Here is a 22,294-nt window from a genome sequence, read left to right as displayed (position 1 = left end):
TTGGAAATGAAGGCTTTGATAAACGAGCTGTAATCTTAGTGAAACCCTGCATCTGGGGCTCCATAGAGAGTGCCCTTGTCTCACAGTAATTTATGGATGCACTATTAGAAGCGTGAGGTCTGAGGTCTGTTCTAGCATCTCCTGGACTTTCCTCATTTGTTGGAGTGAAACACGGGACACCCGCCTGTGTGGATGAAGTTCCCTTTCTTCCACTGAATAGTATTTTACTGTGAGTCAATCACAAGCTGTGTCAGTTCTCGCTCTTTCCATTAGTTGGAACAGTAAATCTGTCCTCACTTTCACTTCTTAACTCCTTGCTGCATTTTAAAGTGACTTCTGACTTCTGGGGGGCAAATAATCCCTAAATTATTAACATAAGCTTCCCTTAATCACCAAGACTTTTAAAACATTTGGTGAATTGGACATGCTTTTTGAAAACACACTGTACAAGTGTAGGAAGAGGTGCGTTTTCATTTGCATTTGCACTTGTCTGACTCCCCATTCTGCTACAAAGCCATCTAAGAGAATCTGAAAGTAGATCCGGGCACTGTCGTGTTATATGAGGAGACAATGTTATTACACAGAGATATGCAGGTGAGGTGAGTGTGTGGGTGGCATTTCTGCACTGCTACTGGTTGTTCCTGTGCAGATACCATCTCCTCATACCTTTACTTTTTCTGTCTAGCTGCCTAAAGTAATATATAGCCAGTCAGACCTTTGCCTGAACCAGCCTGGTTATGCAAAAGGCTACAATATCTTCCCCTCTGTGTATGTGTGTGTGAACACCAGGTGAGCAAATCAGATGTGGGCATTTCATCTTGAAGGCAAGCCAGTCACAGGACAAACTCGTTCAGGGACCCTCATTGCCATGGTGACATGGTGGAACATGGCGAACCGACTGGTGGTGATAATGCCGAGTGCTGTCTAAATCTGTCACAATGAACGAGCGCGTTGCTGTGCCGCTGGTGTTAGAGTGGTGTGACAGTCTCGGATATGGAGGCGGATCTGGCTGCAGGCCTAGCCATGATGGCATTCCATGGGCACAGATTGAGAGAAGTGCGGAGGCGAGGCTCAATGACGCTATTGCCGACTGGGTTCTGTCTTCCCCATCTGTGGTTGCAGCCGGGCTGTCTGGTGGCTTGGCAGAGGTGTTCCTGTGCACAGAGGATGTAGGGGGCTGAATGAGAGATAATGTTTCACAGAAAACACCGAGACAATGACAGGAAGATATAATCATAGCAGCCAAGAATGAAAGATAGAGAGATGGAGTGGGTCACATGGCATCATGTGCTGTCAGGGTATTTTACAAGCGACGGCTGTATCTTAAACAGGCTCAGGGAAGTCTCTGGTGCCATCTGGACATTTAGAATCAATAAACTCATAGAAATATTTATGTAGTTATAAATTATGGCCTGGAAACATCTTCCCTGTGGTCTGTCTGTGCATCAGGTTATTGATGCAAGGTCAGTAAGTACCTTGTGATGACATGTTGAGTATATTCAGGATCTGCATCTCATTCATGTGTGAAGCACCAGTAGATCTCATATGGACATGATGCATGTTTATACACAAAACATCCAGTAATAATAACGGTTGCAAAAACAGTGGGCTCAGTTTTTTGCTTTGTTTTGCTTTGTTTTATAAAATGCATCTAAAAGTATTATCAGCCTGCACCTCGTCTGCTGTTACATGGATTTCTCTGGGTATCGTTGCTTTATGGAGAAAATACTAGTCCTTTTACTCCTCTGTGTCCTAAAGGCACTGAGGAGTAAATCAGAGATGAATTATATTTTACAATTACAGCCCAGGAACATCTAGCCCCAGGCCTGGCTTCTAATTAATACATGGAAGGGACTCTACTTTTGTTATACCGACAGCAGTCTGCGCCGTTAAATATGACTCACTGGTATGAGAGCATCCCCCCAGCAACACATCACAGTCACTGGGGCGCATTAGAAGAACAACACCTCTGGAATGTCAAATACTCAAATGCACACTTAAGAAGCACTCTGAGGCACAGCAGCACGGTTAAAGGAAACCTCTGGAACCTATCTAAAAAACAATGGCTTATTTAACACACCTACTCTGATCTCTCAGAGCAGCACACAAGATCACTGTCTGGGAGTCGAAATAAAACAAAGCTTGTTTCGTGTTCTTTGGATGAAAGCTCTCATTGTGCCTTTAAGACTTCTCCTATTCTGTGGAATGTGTTAGCACATTCTCCGGGATGTGGCTCGATTCACTAATTAATGAGACAGGGTGCCATTTAGAGCTGCACAATATTAGCATCTGACAGGAGAAGACAGACTCACAAAGATGCATGCTGGAATTTGTAGACAGAGATATTGATATGAACACGCTGGTTGACATTTACAGACTCAGGGAAAGTTCTCAACTGTATGAGCAGAATAATAAGATAATTGCATGAGCTTTCAGCAAACTCAAGAATCTCATTTTATCACCCACAAACAATCCTATTTATTGAATTTTCTTTAGGTGCAGGTAGGCAATCTCCGGAGCAGACACAAATCAAACAAAGGGTTTAAACATGGATACACACATGACAGAATTCATGCCAGAAAGAACAATAATGATGAAATGTATCAGTAAAGCCATGCAGCAAAAATGCATTATTCATGGGTAAAAGTAAAGAACGTGCTCCTGAAATCATAAATAATTCACACGTGATTGGATTATTCAGTGGCTTGGCAGAACTCACTATTTGTGCAGTCACAATATATATCATATCCTCGGCACAACTCAGTGAATGTTTCCCCACATCACATATAAATGAAGGGCTTCACAAATGCCATGGTGTAAATTTAGCCAAACCCCAATTTGGTTTGCTGTTTTTGTCAGGCAATATTGTTGTCAACTTCAATGTTAACAGGTTTCCTGCAGGATTTCATGAGCACTTCTGAAGTACGGACAGAACTGACGTGCACTTAGAGAGCCGTGCACCTAGAGAAGAATTAAATGGATTGAATGAAAACACACATAGTAGATATTTTACTGACATCCCAAATGAATAGCAGCAGAGCCATACCTTAAAATGTGGTGTACTCTGAATGGTTGACTTTGGTTGCTTTGAATGACTATTGTGGCATGCAGGATATTCATATTACTCAGCAAGATGAGAGGGCAAGACCTGATTGAAAAGAAAAAAAAATGCTCCCTCTAGGTATCTAACAGTTCACATTTCCACCCAATGAAACATTTTCAAAGCTGTTGCCAAGCAACTGAACTCCTAAGAAATAAACTAATGATCATGCTCAAACTATACTTTTCTCAATCCACACATGCAGAGAGTGTATGTGTGTGCGTGCATGTTTTGCGTGCCTGTCCACTGCGCATGTATGTGTTTGCACATGTGTGTTTCTGAGTGCTGCAGTGCACTCTATGTGTGTGATAGTGAGCGTGGCTAAGGACCGCTGCTCTGGGAATACAGGGTTATTGCTGTAGAGGCACACTGAGACAGTCTTCTGGGAAGAGCAGATGGGCTTTTCATGTAGAAAAAAATCATGACATCTCTACAAAGTAGGGCCGATGTTGCCTGGACCAGGACACTCTCTCAGTCTCCCTTCATTTCTCTGTTCGTCTATAATCTCTACCTTGGCTATCTGACTATCGCACAAACTGTTTGCCTGTCTTAACCTCCCCTTCTTTCTTTCTTTCTTTCTTTCTTTCTTTCTTTCTTTCTTTCTTTCTTTCTTTCTTTTTCACTGCAATAGTCAATAATCCTCTATTTCTAACCACTGCAGAGTTATTGTTGCCGTCATTTATTTTCTTGAACTACACCAGTTTGAGGATTTTGTTCAACCACAACTGCTGTTTTAATGGTTGCAAGCAGCTGCTGTTGGGTATCTGTGTGGAAACAATACATGACAGCTGAAATGCTTAACCCTAAAATTCTTGTTACCCGGGGTCTCTAATGCCACATTCAGGTCCTGTATGTTCCCACTGCACTGGAGGAAACTCCTTTCACAGTAATATGCTCAATACCAGACTTTACAGTGCAAATCCACTCTGGCGTACTCCTTAATTTCCTTAATTGAATGCAGTGCTGTCTTATGCAGGATGATCCCTACAGCTGTGTGTGTGAGACTATCAGCTATATTGCATGGATAATATCTTAGGCAGTCAAGAAATTAAATTATAGTGATCAAGAGCATAATACATACATTTAACTTAGACATACTAAAGTATTAATATCTGTTCTGCTTTGAATAGAAGCTGGGGTGAAGGCTGGAAAATGGAGTAGGGTTTCAGAGTCTGTTGTTGTTCAGCTTTAAAACCAATGTATGTACCAGCATATTCTATATATGTACCTTTCTTCCTTCTGTCTAAAGTTAAATGACACAAGAAAGGCTACCATTTACTTTTCTTTAAGTACCATGAACTGAAAAAAAACACACACACACCCACACCCACACCCACACACACACACAAAAGCACAAAAATCTGTATGAAACCAAGCACTCCTTCCTGGAGGTGCGTCACTCTAGGAAGAAAAGGTAAGCATAGAAAAACTGCACAGAGCAAGATCACTGCACCCAACCCTAAAAAACGTAAACATTACCTCAAATCCAATAAAAGTCTCTGAAAAGACTGTGCAGAGATCATAAATGGTCCAAAACCACAAAATGTTCTCTGAACTGATTGCTTTCCACAACAAATACGCTACATATATTGCACGCCGCTTCATATTCCCTTCAAGGACAGTCAATGATCTCAACAGTAAATCTACTACACATTCAAAGCACATATTCACACTTTCAAATTTGCCTGACAGTATTCACGGGCTCTGACAGGTGGAAAGGTCCCAGCATGCCATATAAGCCAGATGAACATCTATATAATGATTTGCAATAAGCCCACTGTCTCAGTGACATGTCTGGCATTGTGTTCCATAGTCCTCCTTAGGCCAACGGTAAGTGGATTACTGAACAGGAATAGAGCCCCCTTTAACGCACCGTAAAGAAATTACACATTCACCACTGCAAGCGCAGCCAAATTTCAGCAGAGTGATTGCTTTTTTTTACTCTTCTACCTGTCTGGAAACAGACCTCACATAACTACATCATCAGCACAGCTATATCAAAGACACAATGCAGGTGCACTATAAGCATCCAGGCTGAGATTCCACATCGCACTTTTGCTGTCATATTTTTGCAAACCGTCTGGGAGATTCAGTCTTAGAGATACTAAGCTTAATACTAAGCTAAAACCTAACTAAGGTAATGGAATAGATTAATGTTGTCAGGTGTGGACTCCAGGGAGTTTGCTTTTTCCAATTCACTTTGGTGTCTTCTCTAAAAAAACAAAACAACAACAAAAAAACAAAACAAAAGAAACAAACAAAAAAATCATGGATTATGTTATAATTTCTGATTGTTGCATGGATGTTCTCTCGCTCTCATTCCCTTGTGTAACTGTGTTAAGTCCTGCCTGTGTTTGCATGTGCTGATATGTAGGCACATCAATGGACTTACAAGAGATGTTTGTCTGTTTTGTCTCTGATGTCTTTCATAGCGCTCATGTAGTGGTGAAAACCCTAAGATGAAGGGATCATATACATTCCTGTTTTTACAGAATGTCTCCCACAACCAGCTCTCAATAGTTATTTATTTGTCAGAAGCCTCTGTTTATTCAGCATCCAGCAAAGCATCCTCAAGCAAATCTAACTAACTGTGGCTTGTTCCGTTCTAACTTTGTGCAGACTGAATATATTTTGGACCATATTTAAGGGTTGCATGTTTCCTCACACAAAAAATGTAGGACTAAGTTGACTTTTAATCTAGCAAACTCCATTTTTGGCTTCAATTTGAGATTCTGCCTTCCCACATTTTGTTTCTTAATTCTCAATAACTATTGAATGATCCCTGTACAGAAGGGTAAAGGTAAGGCTGTTTGATGGATGATAGTACATGGTGATATAGCTGGTAAATTTCATTGTCAAGGATTTTTTTTTCCTCAGTGTGGAATCTCAGGGATTTTTTTTATTCTTATTTGAAAATATTAACCATTCTCTAACAATTAGTCCAGCCAGGGAGACTTAAACAACTGTCCTTCACCAACACCTCAGAGATCAAGAGGTAATTATTGCCCAGGCACGTCAAAATATGATGCAAATGTGATGAAATACAGATCAGATACTGTGTGATTATGGCAGCATTCTCATGCTTGGAACACATCCAGGATCCAGATTGGGAACATTTTCTCTCAATAGTGTTCAAAAATAGTCTCCGCCACTCCTCTATTACAGTATCTGGAGTACAGATGTACATCTTTAGCAAGTACTCACATATTCATATTCACATACATCGGTCAGTCACAGACTGTAAGTCTCTTGAGGACTGGGAATACAGCTGACAGTCCTTTAGTGTGTAATATTTCTGTGGGGGCTGAAAGCAGGGTTTGGATCAGTTCACACTGAATTTGCTCAATTTGGGAAGTGGCTCCTCATCTATTGCTTTGAAAAGATGCTCATACTTTATGCAGCCATTAAGAAATTGCTGGGAAGGAAATCATGAAAAATGATCATAAATATAAACTAAAATTGCATTTTATTTGGTTAACTGAACAAATTGGCTCTAACACTGAATGACACTGACCATGTACCTGGGCATTATTGCTGAAATATACTGTACGCCTCCCCACAAAGATGCTGTAACCATGCTGTTACACTACAGTCACGCAAAGTGTAAGTAGCTGTTTCTGTACTGCAATCTGGATTCTATTTTTAGGTCTATTTTTACTTAAACATTAAGATTTGTACTTTATGTATCTGTCAGTTGCCACTTTAGATTTAGTCTGCTCGCTTCCAAAGAGAGCAAACATGCCGCCGCCAGCTGTCGCACCACATGTTGAAGGAGGCTGTCAAGGCGGGTTAAAGAGAGAGTTTGGAGGATTTTATGTGGGAATATGATTATTAGCCTATCTGCATAATCATGGTTTCTGCAACTGGCCTGGAAACCTCAGGGGAAAACGACTATGCAACTGACAAGTACTCTCAGTCATGTCTGAAGATTTCCTGTAGATTTTCATGTTGTTTTTACGTTACTGCACATTACAGTCAGAAACTGCCCTTATGATGAACAGAAAGATTATTTCCTTATGTTCTGCATACCTCAGTTTGTCAAAAGGCAGAACAGAAACATCCGGTTATTTGGGTTGGAAGTTATAAAAATCAAGTCCAGTCACTCTTGATTTTGCTGTTACATTTTATTTGTGTGCAAACTGTTCTCTCATTAATTCCAATAAATCTAGTGGTCTGGAAATCACTGCCATTGGCTCATCTAATATTCATCCCTCTGATCTTGCAGAATAACAAAGATTCCCTTGATTAAAATCCACTGAGGCACATCGCATTGGATGTATTGTAATGTCTCTCGGTGTCCTACCTTCATTTGCAATTAAGCTACATTGTGAACAACGAAGGGATCTTTAAAATTAAACCCCAGCTCAAATCAGCTTTACAACTTCTGTGTGTTGTGGCTGTTTAATTTTATGTTGATTCAGGGAACGTCAGTTACCATTATTTATCTATGTAAAATGTGGCACTTTCTACTCAGACTGGGCTTTGGGCAAAAGAATTAAAAAAATAATAACAATAAAACAAATGAATGAATGAATAAATAAATTATACTGCTACTACTACTACTACTCATAATAATAATAATGATAATAGTAATAATAAATGAACACTATTGTGAAACAAAAGTATAATGTTTGCCCCTCTGTGAACTCCACCACATCCACATTTATTCTACAATGATCTCTGGTGGAGTGGAGCAGGACAAAAGTACACCTCAACATACAGTATCTTACATTTTACTTAAGGCATTAAACTGAGAAGTAGCACCTTATTTGGTACCTGGAATGACAAAACACAATATAATGGAAACCGGGCATGCTGGGTTCTTTGTTAATCAAAGTCATCTTTAAAAAATACAGGAGGTAGACAAAATAAAGAAACACCAAACAACACAGCGTATGAATGCAAAGTACCTCACAAGGACTAGGGCTACCATTTGCAGTCAGATCAGCTTCAGTCCTCCTTGTATTGCTGTCATACAAGTCCTGAACTGTGTGTAGTGGAATACTGAAAGAAAGCCTTCAAAAAAAATGCCTTCAGCTGTTTAAGTGATGAAGGAGATGGAAATTTTTGCACTATGTGCTCCAGAACTCAGAACTTGCCGTCAATACTCAATAATGTTGAAAGTGTTTGACTCTCCCCTGGTGTTCATGAAATCACTCTTAATTTTTTTTTTTTAGTGATGGGAGCTTTACCATATTGGAATATGTGAAGACCATGGGAGAACAGTGTTTATGCCATAGGGTGTGCCTGGTTCTGTAAAGCGATGTATTCTTTGGCCATTATACGGCCATGCAGAGCAGTCACCAAATCTTATAACTCTCCTGAGACGGCTGCTCATACCATTACACATTAACCGCATTTTGCAGTTTTCGACAAACGCTGTATTGATGGCATCGTTTGGCTTTCTCCAAATGTAAACCCATCTGGAAATAAGTGTGAAAGACACCTCACCAGATATTATTACTTTTTCCATTGCTCAGTGGTCTTCACACCAGCTTATGCATTTTTATGTGCTGGCCTTGGATACAAGCGGTCTCCCTGCCATAAATATTAGCATTTTGAAGCTCACAACATACAGACTTTGTGCCATAACCAGTCTATGGTATGGCGAGCTTCGACTTGCGATTACTGTTACCCTGTGTTGCTGCTGTTCAAGAGTGGTGAGTGTCAGAGCTCTTTGAAAGCTGACACATACTGGCCTTTTCACATATTGGCATTCAGCCTAATATGACTTGGTGTTGTGGCTACCTTTGTATTTGTCATGTAGCCACTTCAATGTTACAGTCTATTTCAGTGCATTGTTTCTGTTACTTTGTTCACACCATTGTATATTTTGTGTAAAGACTGTTGCTTCACAGGTAAAAATAATCTATTTGTGAGTATTTTGTAATAGGTTGTTGGTACTATAGCAACAATATGAGAATATAAGAAGGGCAAGTGAAACTTAGTGTAGTTACATTCTAATTTCTAATCTGACTTAGTAATGATTTATTGGCATTCAGGATGTTGTGCTGTGATTTGATGGTGTAAGAGTCTGCATTAAAGCCGACTAGATTTAGGTTGGCATTCTTTAGAGTGATCAGACTGTCTCCCCTTAGGCTTCCAGAGAAGTGCCTGAAGCAAAAGCCAGTCAGTAGATGCTTCTGCTCACTGTGCACAGTGTCACGACACTGACAAAACCTATTACGCAGAAAAAGCAAAGTTTTCAGGATTCTTTGATACTTTGACTCCCTCATTCCCCCATCTCTGCACCCATCCTCCCTCCCTCTCTCTGTCTCTCTCTCGCCCTCCTCTGCTTTTCTTATGTCTCTCCTCTCTGCAAAGTAGACAGCAAGAATATTCTACATGGTAAAATATGTGTGCATTTCTGCAGCGAAGTAAATACCATACAATATGACTCATATATGTCTAGCCATTCAGTCTTCTGTACACATTTTAATATTGTAAATCAGATACAGTAGGACGAGGACATAGACAGCTTATCCCCAGATTTCCTGGTGAATCCAACATCTCATCACACAGTCAGCAAGAGAGTTAAGTTGTGAAAGGCCCAGCAGGGATCCAGTAAAGAGATGAGAGACTAAATGAGGTGAGACTAATTGCTGCAGGGAAAAATGGCAGGCATGTAGTGTAGCCAATTTTATTCACTTATTTAATGATGAGCAATTAAAGTAACACCCACAATTGGCAGGTGTTTACTGCATGTACTGCACTGTTTTAATTAACAGTTTCATAGCTGAAATATCAAAATGCTATAAAAGTGTTGATATGACTGTAACTTAAAGCTCATGTGTCTGTCTCATGTTCCAGGTGGCCAATCTGCTTCGTCTCTTCCAAATCCCTCAGATCAGCTATGCCTCCACCAGCGCCAAACTCAGTGATAAGACCCGTTATGACTACTTTGCCCGCACCGTGCCCCCTGACTTCTACCAGGCCAAAGCCATGGCTGAAATCTTACGTTACTTCAACTGGACCTACGTATCAACAGTAGCATCAGAGGGTGACTATGGCGAGACTGGCATTGATGTGTTCCAGCAGGAGGCCCGTGCCCGCCAGATCTGCATTGCCACCTCAGCAAAGGTGAGCCGTTCCATGAGCCGCTGGAGTTATGAGAACGTGATCCGCTCCCTGCAGCAGAAGTCCAACGCCAAGGTGGTCATCCTGTTCACGCGCAGTGAGGATGCCCGAGAGCTGCTGGTGGCAGCCAACCGCATGAACGTCACCTTCATCTGGGTCGCCAGTGATGGCTGGGGAGCACAGGAAAGTGTGGTGAGGGGCAGTGAGGCTGTGGCAGATGGGGCATTCACAATTGAACTGGCCTCCTACCAAATCCCCCAGTTTAATGAGTATTTCACTGCCCTGCACCCGTACAACAACACAAGGAACCCGTGGTTCAGGGAGTTTTGGGAGAACCAGTTCCAGTGCAGCCTGCATGATCTGGGCTGTGGCAAGCACTCTCTGCGGGAGGCCCCATTTGAGCCAGAATCCAAGATCATGTTTGTGGTGAATGCTGTCTATGCAATGGCTACTGCCTTACATAATATGAGGCAGGCCCTGTGTCCCAACTCCACCAAGGTCTGTGACGCTCTTAAACCAGGCAACGGCAGAAAGTTTTACAGGGACTACATTCTCAAAGTCAAGTCTGATGGTGAGTAAAATCTTGACAGACATACATTTTCACCAAAGTAACTTCAACATGGGACTTTTAATGTACTAGAGCATGTTTTTTTTCTCATCTGATCTCTTTAAATTAACCTCAGCATGATATCATGTAATCTCCCCTAGTGTGCCTGGCACGCATGCTGACAAATTCAGTTATATCAGTTTAAATTCATTGTACCAGTTGAAATACAATGCAAAAACATTGCAAGAGTAAGCCGAGAGGTTTTTATATTGCAACTGAAGATAAGCTCTTATTATGATTCAATTTATGAAGATGAAACAATTCCTACAGCCCCACGCTTGGAGGCTCATTTTGTCATGCATCTTGAGAAAAGTATAACTGGTGAGAGGGTTCTTTTGAACACCACAGAGATCATAAATATGAGTACTTTTCTTCAAGCAGAGAGCATTATCATTTAAGTACTTGTCTACACAAAGCTGCAACACAAAATGCATAACCCTTTTTGGCATCAGCATATCTGTCACAGATAACAGACCCGCCGAGTCAAATACTTTTCCGTGATTGAGCTGCAGTGTCTCATCCTTAGATTTGAAGTACTGATAGGGTAATAGCTGAGACATTTTTTATCGGTAAGTGATAGTGGTGGCTGGATTTAAGTCAGTGTGATCATGTCAAGCAATCCTTTTCTGCTCTCCACAATTTCAAAATGAAAACCCAAAGGACTTTACTATCCAAAGAAATCAGATTGGATTACAGACCTAAAATAAGCCAGTCCCTGCGGGGCTTTACAACATCTTTAGGGAGAAAAGAAAGCACAAAGAAACAGGTGGGCCACAAATCCCAATGCACTGTAAATCTTTGGATATAGGGAAAAAAGCTGGATGTAAAGAATTACAGTAATTCCACATTACAATACCTAAAATAGTCAGTAGATTTGCTAGAGTTCACAATGTAATGAAACAATGCATGTGCAATGTAATGAAATAATAATTTACTTACAATACAAGCTACATTACAGTACATTATCTTAAAACAAGTTCTTCACAAATATCAGGCTCTCATTTCTACATCTGTAAATACTATACATGTAAAACTATAGCAATTATGAAAAGCTATGAAATGAATGTGAGATGCCAAGCCATTTCTAAAATTTTGCAAATTCCTAAGTTTTATTTCAGTCTTTACTTCATTCAGAAATTGGACATCAGTTTGGATCATATGCCTTCTCTCTGAAATTTTGCATTTAAGAAAATAGAATGAATATTTTGTGCTTCATTCAGACAAATCAACAATAGGCATCTGTGTCTCCCATCTCACTCCATGTTCAATCTATTGTGCAAGACCAATAGAACGTTAGGAGAGACAAATAAATATGCGAAGACATGAATCAAATATGAGCTTGCCCTCTGGAAAAACTGTGCTCTGTAACACATGAATTCATGGTCCAATAACACTGACTTGGAGCTATAAGGAAAACTCAACTGTTTCAAACTGTCAGAAAAGTCAGTAAACTGACACTGAGTTACTATTTCCAGTTTCACTCACTATAAGATGACCCCTGTGCTTTTTTCTCATTCACTGCCTTTCTCTCTTTCTTTTCACCTTCAGCACCATTTCGCCCTGCAGACACAGAGAACATGGTACGCTTTGATGCCTTTGGAGACAGCCTTGGTCGCTATAACATTTTCCACTACCACAAAGAAGGTGGACGCTACGTCTACCGCAATGTGGGTTACTGGGCCCAGGGCCTGACCCTCAACACCAATCTCATCCCCTGGGCTGGCCAGGTTGCACCCACCTCCCAGTGTAGCGACCCCTGCAGGAAGAATGAGGTGAAGAGCATGCAGCCTGGAGATGTGTGTTGCTGGATCTGTATCCCCTGTCAGCCCTACCAGTACCTGCAGGACGAGTTCACCTGTGCTGACTGCAGCTTTGGCCAGTGGCCTCTAGCCAATCTGACAGGCTGCTATGACCTGCCTGAAGAGTATATCCGATGGGAGGATGCCTGGGCCATTGGCCCCATTACTATTTCCTGTCTAGGCATGATGTGTACACTATTCATAATCGGCCTCTTCCTCAAACATAACAATACCCCTGTAGTGAAGGCCAGTGGACGTGAGCTCTCCTACATCCTCCTGCTGGGCGTCCTAATGTGTTACAGCATGACCTTCATCTACATCGCCAAGCCGTCCACAGCAGTGTGTACACTACGCCGACTAGGCTTAGGCACTTCCTTTGCTGTGTGCTACTCAGCCCTACTGACGAAGACCAACCGTATTGCTCGGATCTTCAGCGGGGTGAAGGATGGAGCCCAGCGGCCTCGATTTATTAGCCCAGCCTCCCAAGTTGCTATTTGTGGTGCTCTGATCTCCTGCCAGCTGGTAGTCGTGGTGGTCTGGCTGCTGGTGGAAACCCCAGGGATCAGAAAGGAAGTGAGCCCAGAGAGGAGAGACGTGGTCACCCTCAAGTGCAACAGCAAGGACTCCAGCATGCTCATGTCTCTCACCTACAACTGCATCCTCATTATCCTCTGCACCGTTTACGCCTTCAAGACCCGCAAGTGCCCTGAGAACTTCAATGAGGCAAAGTTCATAGGGTTCACCATGTACACCACCTGCATCATCTGGCTGGCTTTCCAGCCCATTTTCTATGTTACTGCAAGCGACTACAGGGTGAGTTACAAGTGTACACAAAACCTTTGTGAATGTGCACAGAGTTGGAGATGATGATGGAGATGATCAGCGTGCATGTTAGTAAATCTTTTGAAATTCCTTTGATCAAATGGCTTTAGTTATGAATACAGAGACACTAAGTTTTTCATATTGATTTTATACTTGAGTTGGCACCAATTCAGTGATCATCTGTATCAGTGTTGTCTCTGGCTCTTAGGATTATGCATTTGGTTGCATGATTTTAATTCCTCATAATTAGCTGCATGCTAAAGTTCAGCAGGATGCTATCCTAGATAAGGAACTTTGCCAACCTTATTTTACCTTCAAAGTTTTAATATTAAAGAAGTGCAACTAAACACAGCAAAAATATTTGGATGTGCAGGTCATAGAGCAGTGTATTGGACAGCCAGAAACCTTGGTTTCCCCACAACAAAATGATTGCACCAGCTAGGTGTTTTTTCCCCAAGTTATTTTTCTCCATTTGCAAGACACATAAGCAATCAAAAACTGGTTAAAATTTAACAAGAGGAGTGGAGGGTAGATACAGTTGCTCCCTCACATTTTCCCTAAAATCTGATGTTACAACAAGGAGGCATTTTAAAATTTATGCTAACAAGGGAGATGTTTGGAAAAACCCTGACATTTCTCTTACACATTTTAACATGCTGCCCAAAACTAGCAGGACTCAGTGACTATTAGTGAGGGCTTTTTTCTAACATCTTCTGATATATGGATAGACTGACCTGACACACAGATAGATAGATAGATAGATAGATAGATAGATAGATAGATAGATAGATAGATACATACATACATACATACATTCATACACACACACACACACACACACACACACATACATACATATATAAATAGATGCATTGAAATATAATGTAATAATGTGTAGGTGAAATTGTGAGCAGAGCAAATAGGCAGCTGACATGCAAAATATTATTCAGCTTCTTTTACTGCATGTTAGATGTTAGAGTGTTGTTAATTTCTGCCAGTCATCTGTACACACAGCAACATACAGGGAATCTAAAGAAATTCGGGGAAGAGGGAGGTCTGAGTCTTGGGGTTTTGTCCTCTGGGAATCTCAACAAAGTGTTGGGAGAGAGAGGCAGAAAAGAAAAATAGACAGAGGAATCCCCTGACACAGCTGCCTCTGCAGAAACACAGAGTGGGCAGGCAAGAGCACAAGGGCAGAATGGGAACTGAACGTCCCTGTGTGTCCCTGTGCGTAGCTGTGTGGAGTGGAGTGTGAAAGAGAGGGATGCTGAGCCCCAGCTGTGCCCTCTGTCCTGGGACTCCAGCACGGCTCAGAGGGACCCTTCCTACAGGCCCCCAGGCGAAACAAGAGACAGACAGACAGAACGGACTCATCAGATAGACAGAATCCTTCCTTTTGACCGATGAATAATTACTGAAGCAACTAAATTGGCACAATAGCTCCAATGTTTCACAGAAAGCGACACATTACTAGTGTTCCCCTATTTTTACAGTCCTTTTTAAATTGTTGTCACACCCTGATGCAAATCTCCAGTTGAATAATCAAATACAAATTTGATTGTGATCTTTCATGAAATGTTAAAGCAAACTAAACATGATCTACTGAGCCATGAATAACACATTTGATTACGATATAAAATATTGAAGATATTCTCTACAGCCTGAGGAAAAGGTCTTTCCTCATATGCTGGTCATCTCATCTCAGCAGCAAACAGAGCTGGTTAAACAGCCACTGTAGTCAAAGCTTCACAGTGCTTCCTCCATAAAAACTACTGAGGGGCACGGAAAGATAGAAAAGAATTGCCCGTAGTGTTTACAACAGCTTTCTGTCATCAGGGTATGTTCCTGTCAAAGGAGCCTTTCCTAAGTGACGTCTAATTTTTGACAGCAAAGCCTCTTCTACTGAGGTCACATGATTCAATATTATCTTATCTAGTCTGATGGTATTGTCTTTTGCTTAATGGACACAGCATCCTCCCAAACGTCAGCTCTCACCAAGCCACCTTCTGACTCATAAAGAGGGTTAAATCAGGAACTGCCTCTCTACAATATGTGAGGCTCTTAAATTAGAGCAAATACAAGAACATAGCAACACAGCCTTAGTAGATGAAATATGGGTGCAACAGTGTGTAGATCGGGGGTGAACTGAGCAGGGTTCAGTCAAGGCAAGCCTTTTTCTGCCACAAAAACATAATTCTCCCACCAAACCACAAAAATTAAGTTAAACAAGGTAACAAAACAGTTTTTCTCCTCTTAATTCCCCTTGTGAAATTTGAACAAATCACTCACCGGTCTGTGCCGGTGGATTATTAGTGGGTTTTGTCAAATGAAGTTCTATGCGCACCAATCTAGAATATCTTGTAGCTGGTTCACCCAATAAAGATTTCCAATAAACTTCTGGAAAAAAGTGCAATAAAAAGGACCATCTCATCTTTGCTGTGACAATCTCAGGAGGAATAAAGTGACTTGAACACAGAAGAAATAAGTGATACCTGAAGCATTGTTGCTGTATTGATGGAATATAATAATGGCTGAAAAACTGTGTAGGCCACATAAATACAATAGTAAATGGAGACAAGCTGAACCATATGTATCCATGCTCTACATCCTGTTCTGCACCCTCCAGCACAGGACATCTGGCAAAATCTTACTACAAAGGCAGATTCCTTGTCCTCTACTCTTCCTCAGCAACATCTAGTGAATTATTAAAACCACTTAACAGTTCATCCGTAAGCAGTACTGTCCTCATCTTAGTTTTATTCTAAACTATTTTTGAATTCAGTACAGGACGTATGATCTCAGTGATGGAGGGTAACATTGCCTTTTTTACTGTTCTTCACCCCATTTCCATGCACACCAATACAACACAGGCATCGTAAACACCATAATGTATAATGATAAAATTTTAGATTTGTGTGAATTTATATCTCAACCCAAGAACTGAGACTGTCAGTGTGTATTTCATGGAATCATGAGGTGACTCTTAATTTAGAGTTGATGGCACCTGGGAGCCCATAATACACCTCAAGATACTGGCTTAAATTCAGTGATGGTAAATTAAAAGGTGGGTAAACAATCACCACCATAACTAACCATCATGTGGTAAACAACCTCCAGTATTAAAAAAATCACTTGCACTAAAAGAAAAGCAATACCTTTCCCCCTATTCTCCCACAATTTACATCTGTTTGACACTAATTACGCTAATGCATGCTACAACATTGGGTCGAGAGAATTTATGTCAGGCTAAAATGGTGATTGAACTCTATTCCGCAAATAAAAAGTGGGTAAACTGGAGGTGGGAGGTGGGTTTACCCTCTACTATATCCCTGCCTAAATTAGAGGATGCTGAATGTTTGCTATAATGGTGCTATCCCTGTTTTAGAACAGTGTGTGCACAACCTAATGCTTGGTGCACATTACTTTAATACCAACATTAGCATTCAGGTAGCAGGTAATGACAGACACCTGCTGTGCCTTGTTAAAATTGGATGGCTGGCAATTGCACCTGCCACACACCACATAATGCTGGGTTGCACATCCTGTGCAGTTATCCAGGAAAAAACGAAAACAAAGCTGCAAGAGAATTGGAAATGAAGGACCAGACTGATGACACATAGCAAGACGTGGGCAGGCTGAATAGGAAAAGGAGCGAGGGTTAAGCAGTGGATTGACAAGAAAACAAACAGCTCGTTTACACCTCTCCCTGCAGTCCTAGCTATTAGCTTCCTCCCTCCTCCTCTACTTGCACCTGGCATTCATTCTGTCTTGTAAAAAAAAAAAATAAATAATAATATTCTTCTTCATCATTTCTGTTCATTTCTCTTCATTGTAATTTCTGACTCCCAGGCACTTCTTTTATTGAAATGGTTTTTCTTGAGTTGGAAAATAATTATTACATCTCTTCTCAGGGCCCTGTGGTTTTGACCTTTTCACTCTTCACCTTTGGTTTCCTACAATGTTTGCAATCTAGATTTTTTTTTGCTCCTGTTGCACTAATTGTAAATGACCTCTTTCAAATCTACAATTAAGTAAAAAAGTGTGGGGCATGCACAATACACCTAAACAACCATAGACTGCAAGTAACGTCTGTATGTCTCACCTTTTCTCAGACTACATAATAGCTAAACATGGTTTTGGTAATTGAAAGTGAATAAGGATGAAGCCTCAGTATTTCTCACCTCTTTGTCCTCTCACAGGTTCAGACCACCACCATGTGTATCTCTGTGAGTCTGAGTGGCTCTGTGGTGCTGGGCTGCCTCTTCGCCCCCAAAGTCCACATCATCCTGTTCCAGCCCCAGAAGAATGTCTGCACTCTCAGGGTGGCCACCACCCGCTTCAGTGTCACCACCGGCCCTGGCTCCAGTTTCTCCCAAGGTGCCACCTGATAAGCAGAAACACTGTTATCATTGTTAGCAAATGTAGCATATGTTACATATCTGTGTACAACAAAAGGCTCTTGTTTGAAACTCCGTGGTTCGTGTTTTGCAGCGTCAGCCTCCAATGTTGTTCCAACAGTGTGTAACGGACGAGAGGTGGTGGACTCCACAACTTCCTCCTTGTGAAGACTGTGCTGAAGACCGAGTTCCTCTGCCAAGCATTGTAAACAGAGTTATATAATCACTAGTCCTGAATCAGGTGTTTCAGATATTAAAGAGGTCACAAAGATGATCGTCCTGATTTTGTTGTTCTCAAAGTGCTGTGAGTACAATGTCCCAATTCTTTTTTTTTCTTCTTCTTTGACTAGTAGCGATTTTAAATGACATGACAATAAAACTGCGTATTGCCCTTCTTTTTATTAAGGATTCTACTTGCAACATGGAGTAAATTATAGTAAATCTGTTAAATGTAATATATACAAGATGTTTTTAATGTAGATTTTGGTGAACCAGTTTGTGCTTTCTTGTAATTTATGTAAATAAAAAATGTGTTTTTTATTAATATCAAAATTACTTATGGTCTGGCTATATTCTTTCACAAAACATGAGATGCAAATTGCAGAGGATCAGACATGCAACAGTGCAGTGATTTCTGTTGCACCGACACACTGATTTGCATTGCTTACCTTACTGTGAACACTTAGGATTATGTAATTATCTGTTAAGTAGCAATATAAACCAGCCCAAGCCATTCAGATTCTTCTCTACTCAGAGTCATTTTTCAAAAGACAGAGTTGTTTTGGTATGTCTGCTTAGCTGGACAGTCAAAGCATAGACAGACAGGAAGCATGGGAGAGAGAGGGGGGGTGACATACAACAAAGGCCCCTGGGATGGATCTGAACCCAGGGCACCGCTCCCTGTGGCACGCGCCCTTCACCACTGAGTCACCAGGACGCCCCGACAGATGTCATTTTAAAGTGTTTAATGACATGGCAACTTTAAGAGTCACTTTGTGGAGACAGAAATTTGCTAAGCTGAATATGCACTCATGCGACATTGCCTCATGCTCAGAAGTCGCTTTAACTGCATTTGACATCCTCACCTCCTACTGCAAACAACTGATGTTCAGTATCACTTGTGCCCTCTTATAGGAATAAAGCCTGAAAACATGATTTTTGTGGAAGAGTTTAGAGATGCTGCAGTTCAAACACACAACTTGCTAGATTATTTCAAATATATGGCAAATTCAACCAGTGCAAATTAAACGTAGATTAAGTTACAAATAAATTCACTTCAGAATATATGAGTTGTCTATTATTTATAAACTTCATTCTACACCATCAGCCAAGTCAGTAGACAAAACAGTCTGCACATGAAAATTATCAGCACAAACATCATTATCTGTTCATACAGGTTAAAATCCACCAAAGCTGTCCCAGGAATATACAATCACACACACACACACACACACACACACACACACACACACACACACACACACACACACACACATACAGATACAAAGCAATGGTGACTCCGATGGATGTGAGACAGGAACTTTAGGAGAGGCCCATTATCTGTGATATAACACTGCCATCTTGTGGCCATAGTAATCTAAGCTTGAGTACTGTAACATGTAAGGAGTCCTGGGACTTGTAAATGAGCCTGATTTCACTGGAGGTGCTCGGTGGCCCTCAGAAGAGGGCTATGGGCCAGGCACTACATGTGTGTAAACCTCCCTTGCTACTACTGTACCCCCCATGCTACTGCTGTGAGAATAAGACCAAGACCATCAACATGTTCAGTTAAGTAAGGGTTAAAGAAAAGAAGTTCCCCACAATGGCTACTCTAAACATTTAGAGATATAATCATAATGAGATATTATTTTTAGTAAATGTATTTGACCAACAAGCTTTATTTGATTATTTGGAAGGATTGCACAGCCGCTGGCAGTAGTGCCACTGAATATTACCTCCATCACAGAGATGTTCATCCTCACTCATATCCGGCAATTCCGGTGTGCATCTGATAAACATTTCCTAAAGGCAGAACAAGATGTAATGAACAAAGGACAGACTACTCCAAGCTACATTGTTGACAGCAATAATCATAAACACTCCATGGCCACCTGATAGCCTTTTCTAATATTTTTATTAGGATGGGATATCTTTCTCTCACTGCTGACATCATCATTTAGCATGAACTCAATAAGGCAGAGTACAGCAAAATCACTCTTTAAGTCATCTGAGTCACACTGAATATTTAATCTATCAAGTGCACCTGGCCCATACGTGCAGCTCCTCATGCAAGGCTTATTCCTTGAACGTGGCTTTGGACGTGTCCCAGAGGGTCCTCAGTCAAATGACAGCTTGCTTAATTTCACTTTTACATTTATTTCATGCTCTAAAAGTACAAAGTACAATGAGTGACTAGAAGAGGGGCTACTTTGATCATGGATTTCGATTTCGCCATGGCTATCCCTCAACTATAAACTGTTGAGTAATTATTTTCTGAAATATCTCACCAAGACAGGCAATCTTTAACCCCTTGTAGACTATTGTCGTGAATTCGCCTCAACCCACTTCCAGTCTTAATGCAGCCGAGGTGGTGTATGTATCCTACTGATGCTGTTGATGCATATTTCACACATACCAAGAATTGTATTGGAAGAACTCTACCACCAATAATTTAGCATCTGCTTGAAGACAAAAAAACAAACAATCTACTTGTGTAGATAATTGTAAATAAATTCAGGCAGTAAGGGGTTAGGACAAATCTTGATGCGAGTCTGTTGTCTAATGCATATCTGTATGAAGGCTGGAAACTTTACATTATGACAGATTCTATGGCATGTAAATGTGCATACTGTATGGGCTATGTGTTGAAGAAGTATAAACTATAATAGATCTGTAATGTGCTGTGGATAACTTGAAAATATAGCAAACACAGCACTGTAACAATGGCCTAAAACTGCATTCATTTTCAACAAAACACCTCCCACTCTGGAATTCCAAGTAGGCCTATACATCTTTGGCTCAGCTGCCCCATACAAATGGTCTGTTTAAGTTGCTTCAGTGACATTTATTCATCAACCTTATGTTATTACTTCAGGAAAAAACAAGATGCAAATCCCTCAGTGTATCCCCATGGATAAATAAAAGCATCCACTGCCTAAAACTGTTGAAAGTAAACTTCAGGTCCATTATGATTACATGAAGGAGGTGTTATAAAGTTCAGGATGCAGGACCAGGCTCTTTTTTTTCAGAGCTAATTTGTACCAATGTGTGGATTCCCACATATTTATCCAGTGCTATTGATTACCTTGTGAACTTTGCTCCCCCTGGTGTCTCCTCTCCACTTTTTCAAATGATGAGTTTGTAATCTTCTTTCTAGATAAGACTGAGGACATTAGGTCTGGAATTTTTCAACCTATTTATTTAACTGATGTCTCATGTCCTTATCAACATTCAGTATTCAGTTTGTGTAAATGCCTTGAGGCCGATGTTCACTCAGTAGTTTTAAGGAAGAGAGACAGATTGACAAAGTGGGACGGTATCTCAGGGGCCACCATAGACTGGTTTCCCACCTATGTGACTGTCAGGAAATTTGTTGTGTTGTTCTATGGGTTTAGTCCTTTATAACGTATGGTGTGCCTCAAGGATCAATTCTTGGACCAGTTCTTTTTCCCTATTTATGCTTCCTCCGGGTCACAATAATTTCAATACATGGTATCATCTTCTTATTCAGCTGAGTGATGTTGGTCTCTCTGCACAGCTGTGTAATGCACATTAAGGACTGGATGTAAAGTCAGACAAAACAGAGGTTCTTTGCTAATGAACCCAAGTGTGTGTCCATCTAAACCTTCTCTACCTCTGGTCTATTAAGTCAGTATAAAGGATATGCCTCAAGGAATTCAGAACCCGGGCCTTAATTTGAACATGTAAAAAAAGCTTTTCCATTTAAGGAAAACTGCTCAAAATCTGATCCACAAAGTACCTATACTGCTGCATTGGCATGGTTCCTGTTCCTGTACCAAAATGAGGTAGAACGGCTCAAATGTGCTCAGAACACACAACGGATGGAGACAATTTTACTGATTACTTTTTTGGCACTGCACAACATTTCATACCTTATGAGCCTTCAGCCCAAGATCCTCAGGTAGGTAGCTCCCAACTCTTGTGTGTCCAGGTTAAAGACCAAAGCTAACTGTGTTTGCACTGGCGATGCTCTTGTTGCACTGGAACAGCTGGCAGAATAAGCATCTTATTACATATCCCTTCTTAAAACTTCATTTTACCAATAATCTTTGGCTTCAATAATCTTTGGCTTTTACTTATTCTCATCCTTTCAAACCCTGTTGAATAGTTAATAGTTTTATGTTGTTATGACTGGATCTACTCATTGCTCCTTTTATTTATTATTATTATTGTTAGGCCAATCACCTCTATTTTATTACTATTTTACTTCAGTTATCATTGTGTTTTATTGGTTTGTCCTTTGTATTTTATG

The 22,294-nt window shown here is 40.8% G+C and overlaps 1 protein-coding gene across 1 annotated transcript in view; it reads left to right on the top strand.

Annotated features, from left to right (window-relative positions):
• Positions 1 to 18,291, top strand: part of grm2a (glutamate receptor, metabotropic 2a) — a 35,120-nt gene extending 16,829 nt beyond the window's left edge. Inside the window, exons 3-6 of the mRNA XM_030052646.1 lie at positions 9,911 to 10,748; positions 12,333 to 13,396; positions 17,605 to 17,782; positions 17,897 to 18,291. Of these exons, the coding sequence (XP_029908506.1) occupies positions 9,911 to 10,748; positions 12,333 to 13,396; positions 17,605 to 17,782; positions 17,897 to 17,970 (2,154 nt within the window). The 3' untranslated portion in view covers positions 17,971 to 18,291. The remainder of the gene's footprint in view (positions 1 to 9,910; positions 10,749 to 12,332; positions 13,397 to 17,604; positions 17,783 to 17,896) is intronic.
• The last annotated feature ends 4,003 nt before the right edge of the window (positions 18,292 to 22,294 follow it).

This window comes from Myripristis murdjan, chromosome 5 (genome assembly GCF_902150065.1).
Source record: "Myripristis murdjan chromosome 5, fMyrMur1.1, whole genome shotgun sequence".
NCBI classification, from domain to species: Eukaryota; Metazoa; Chordata; class Actinopteri; order Holocentriformes; family Holocentridae; genus Myripristis; species Myripristis murdjan.
The sequence above is the reverse complement of the archived record's forward strand: the minus strand, read 5'-3'. Positions and strand labels throughout refer to the sequence as shown.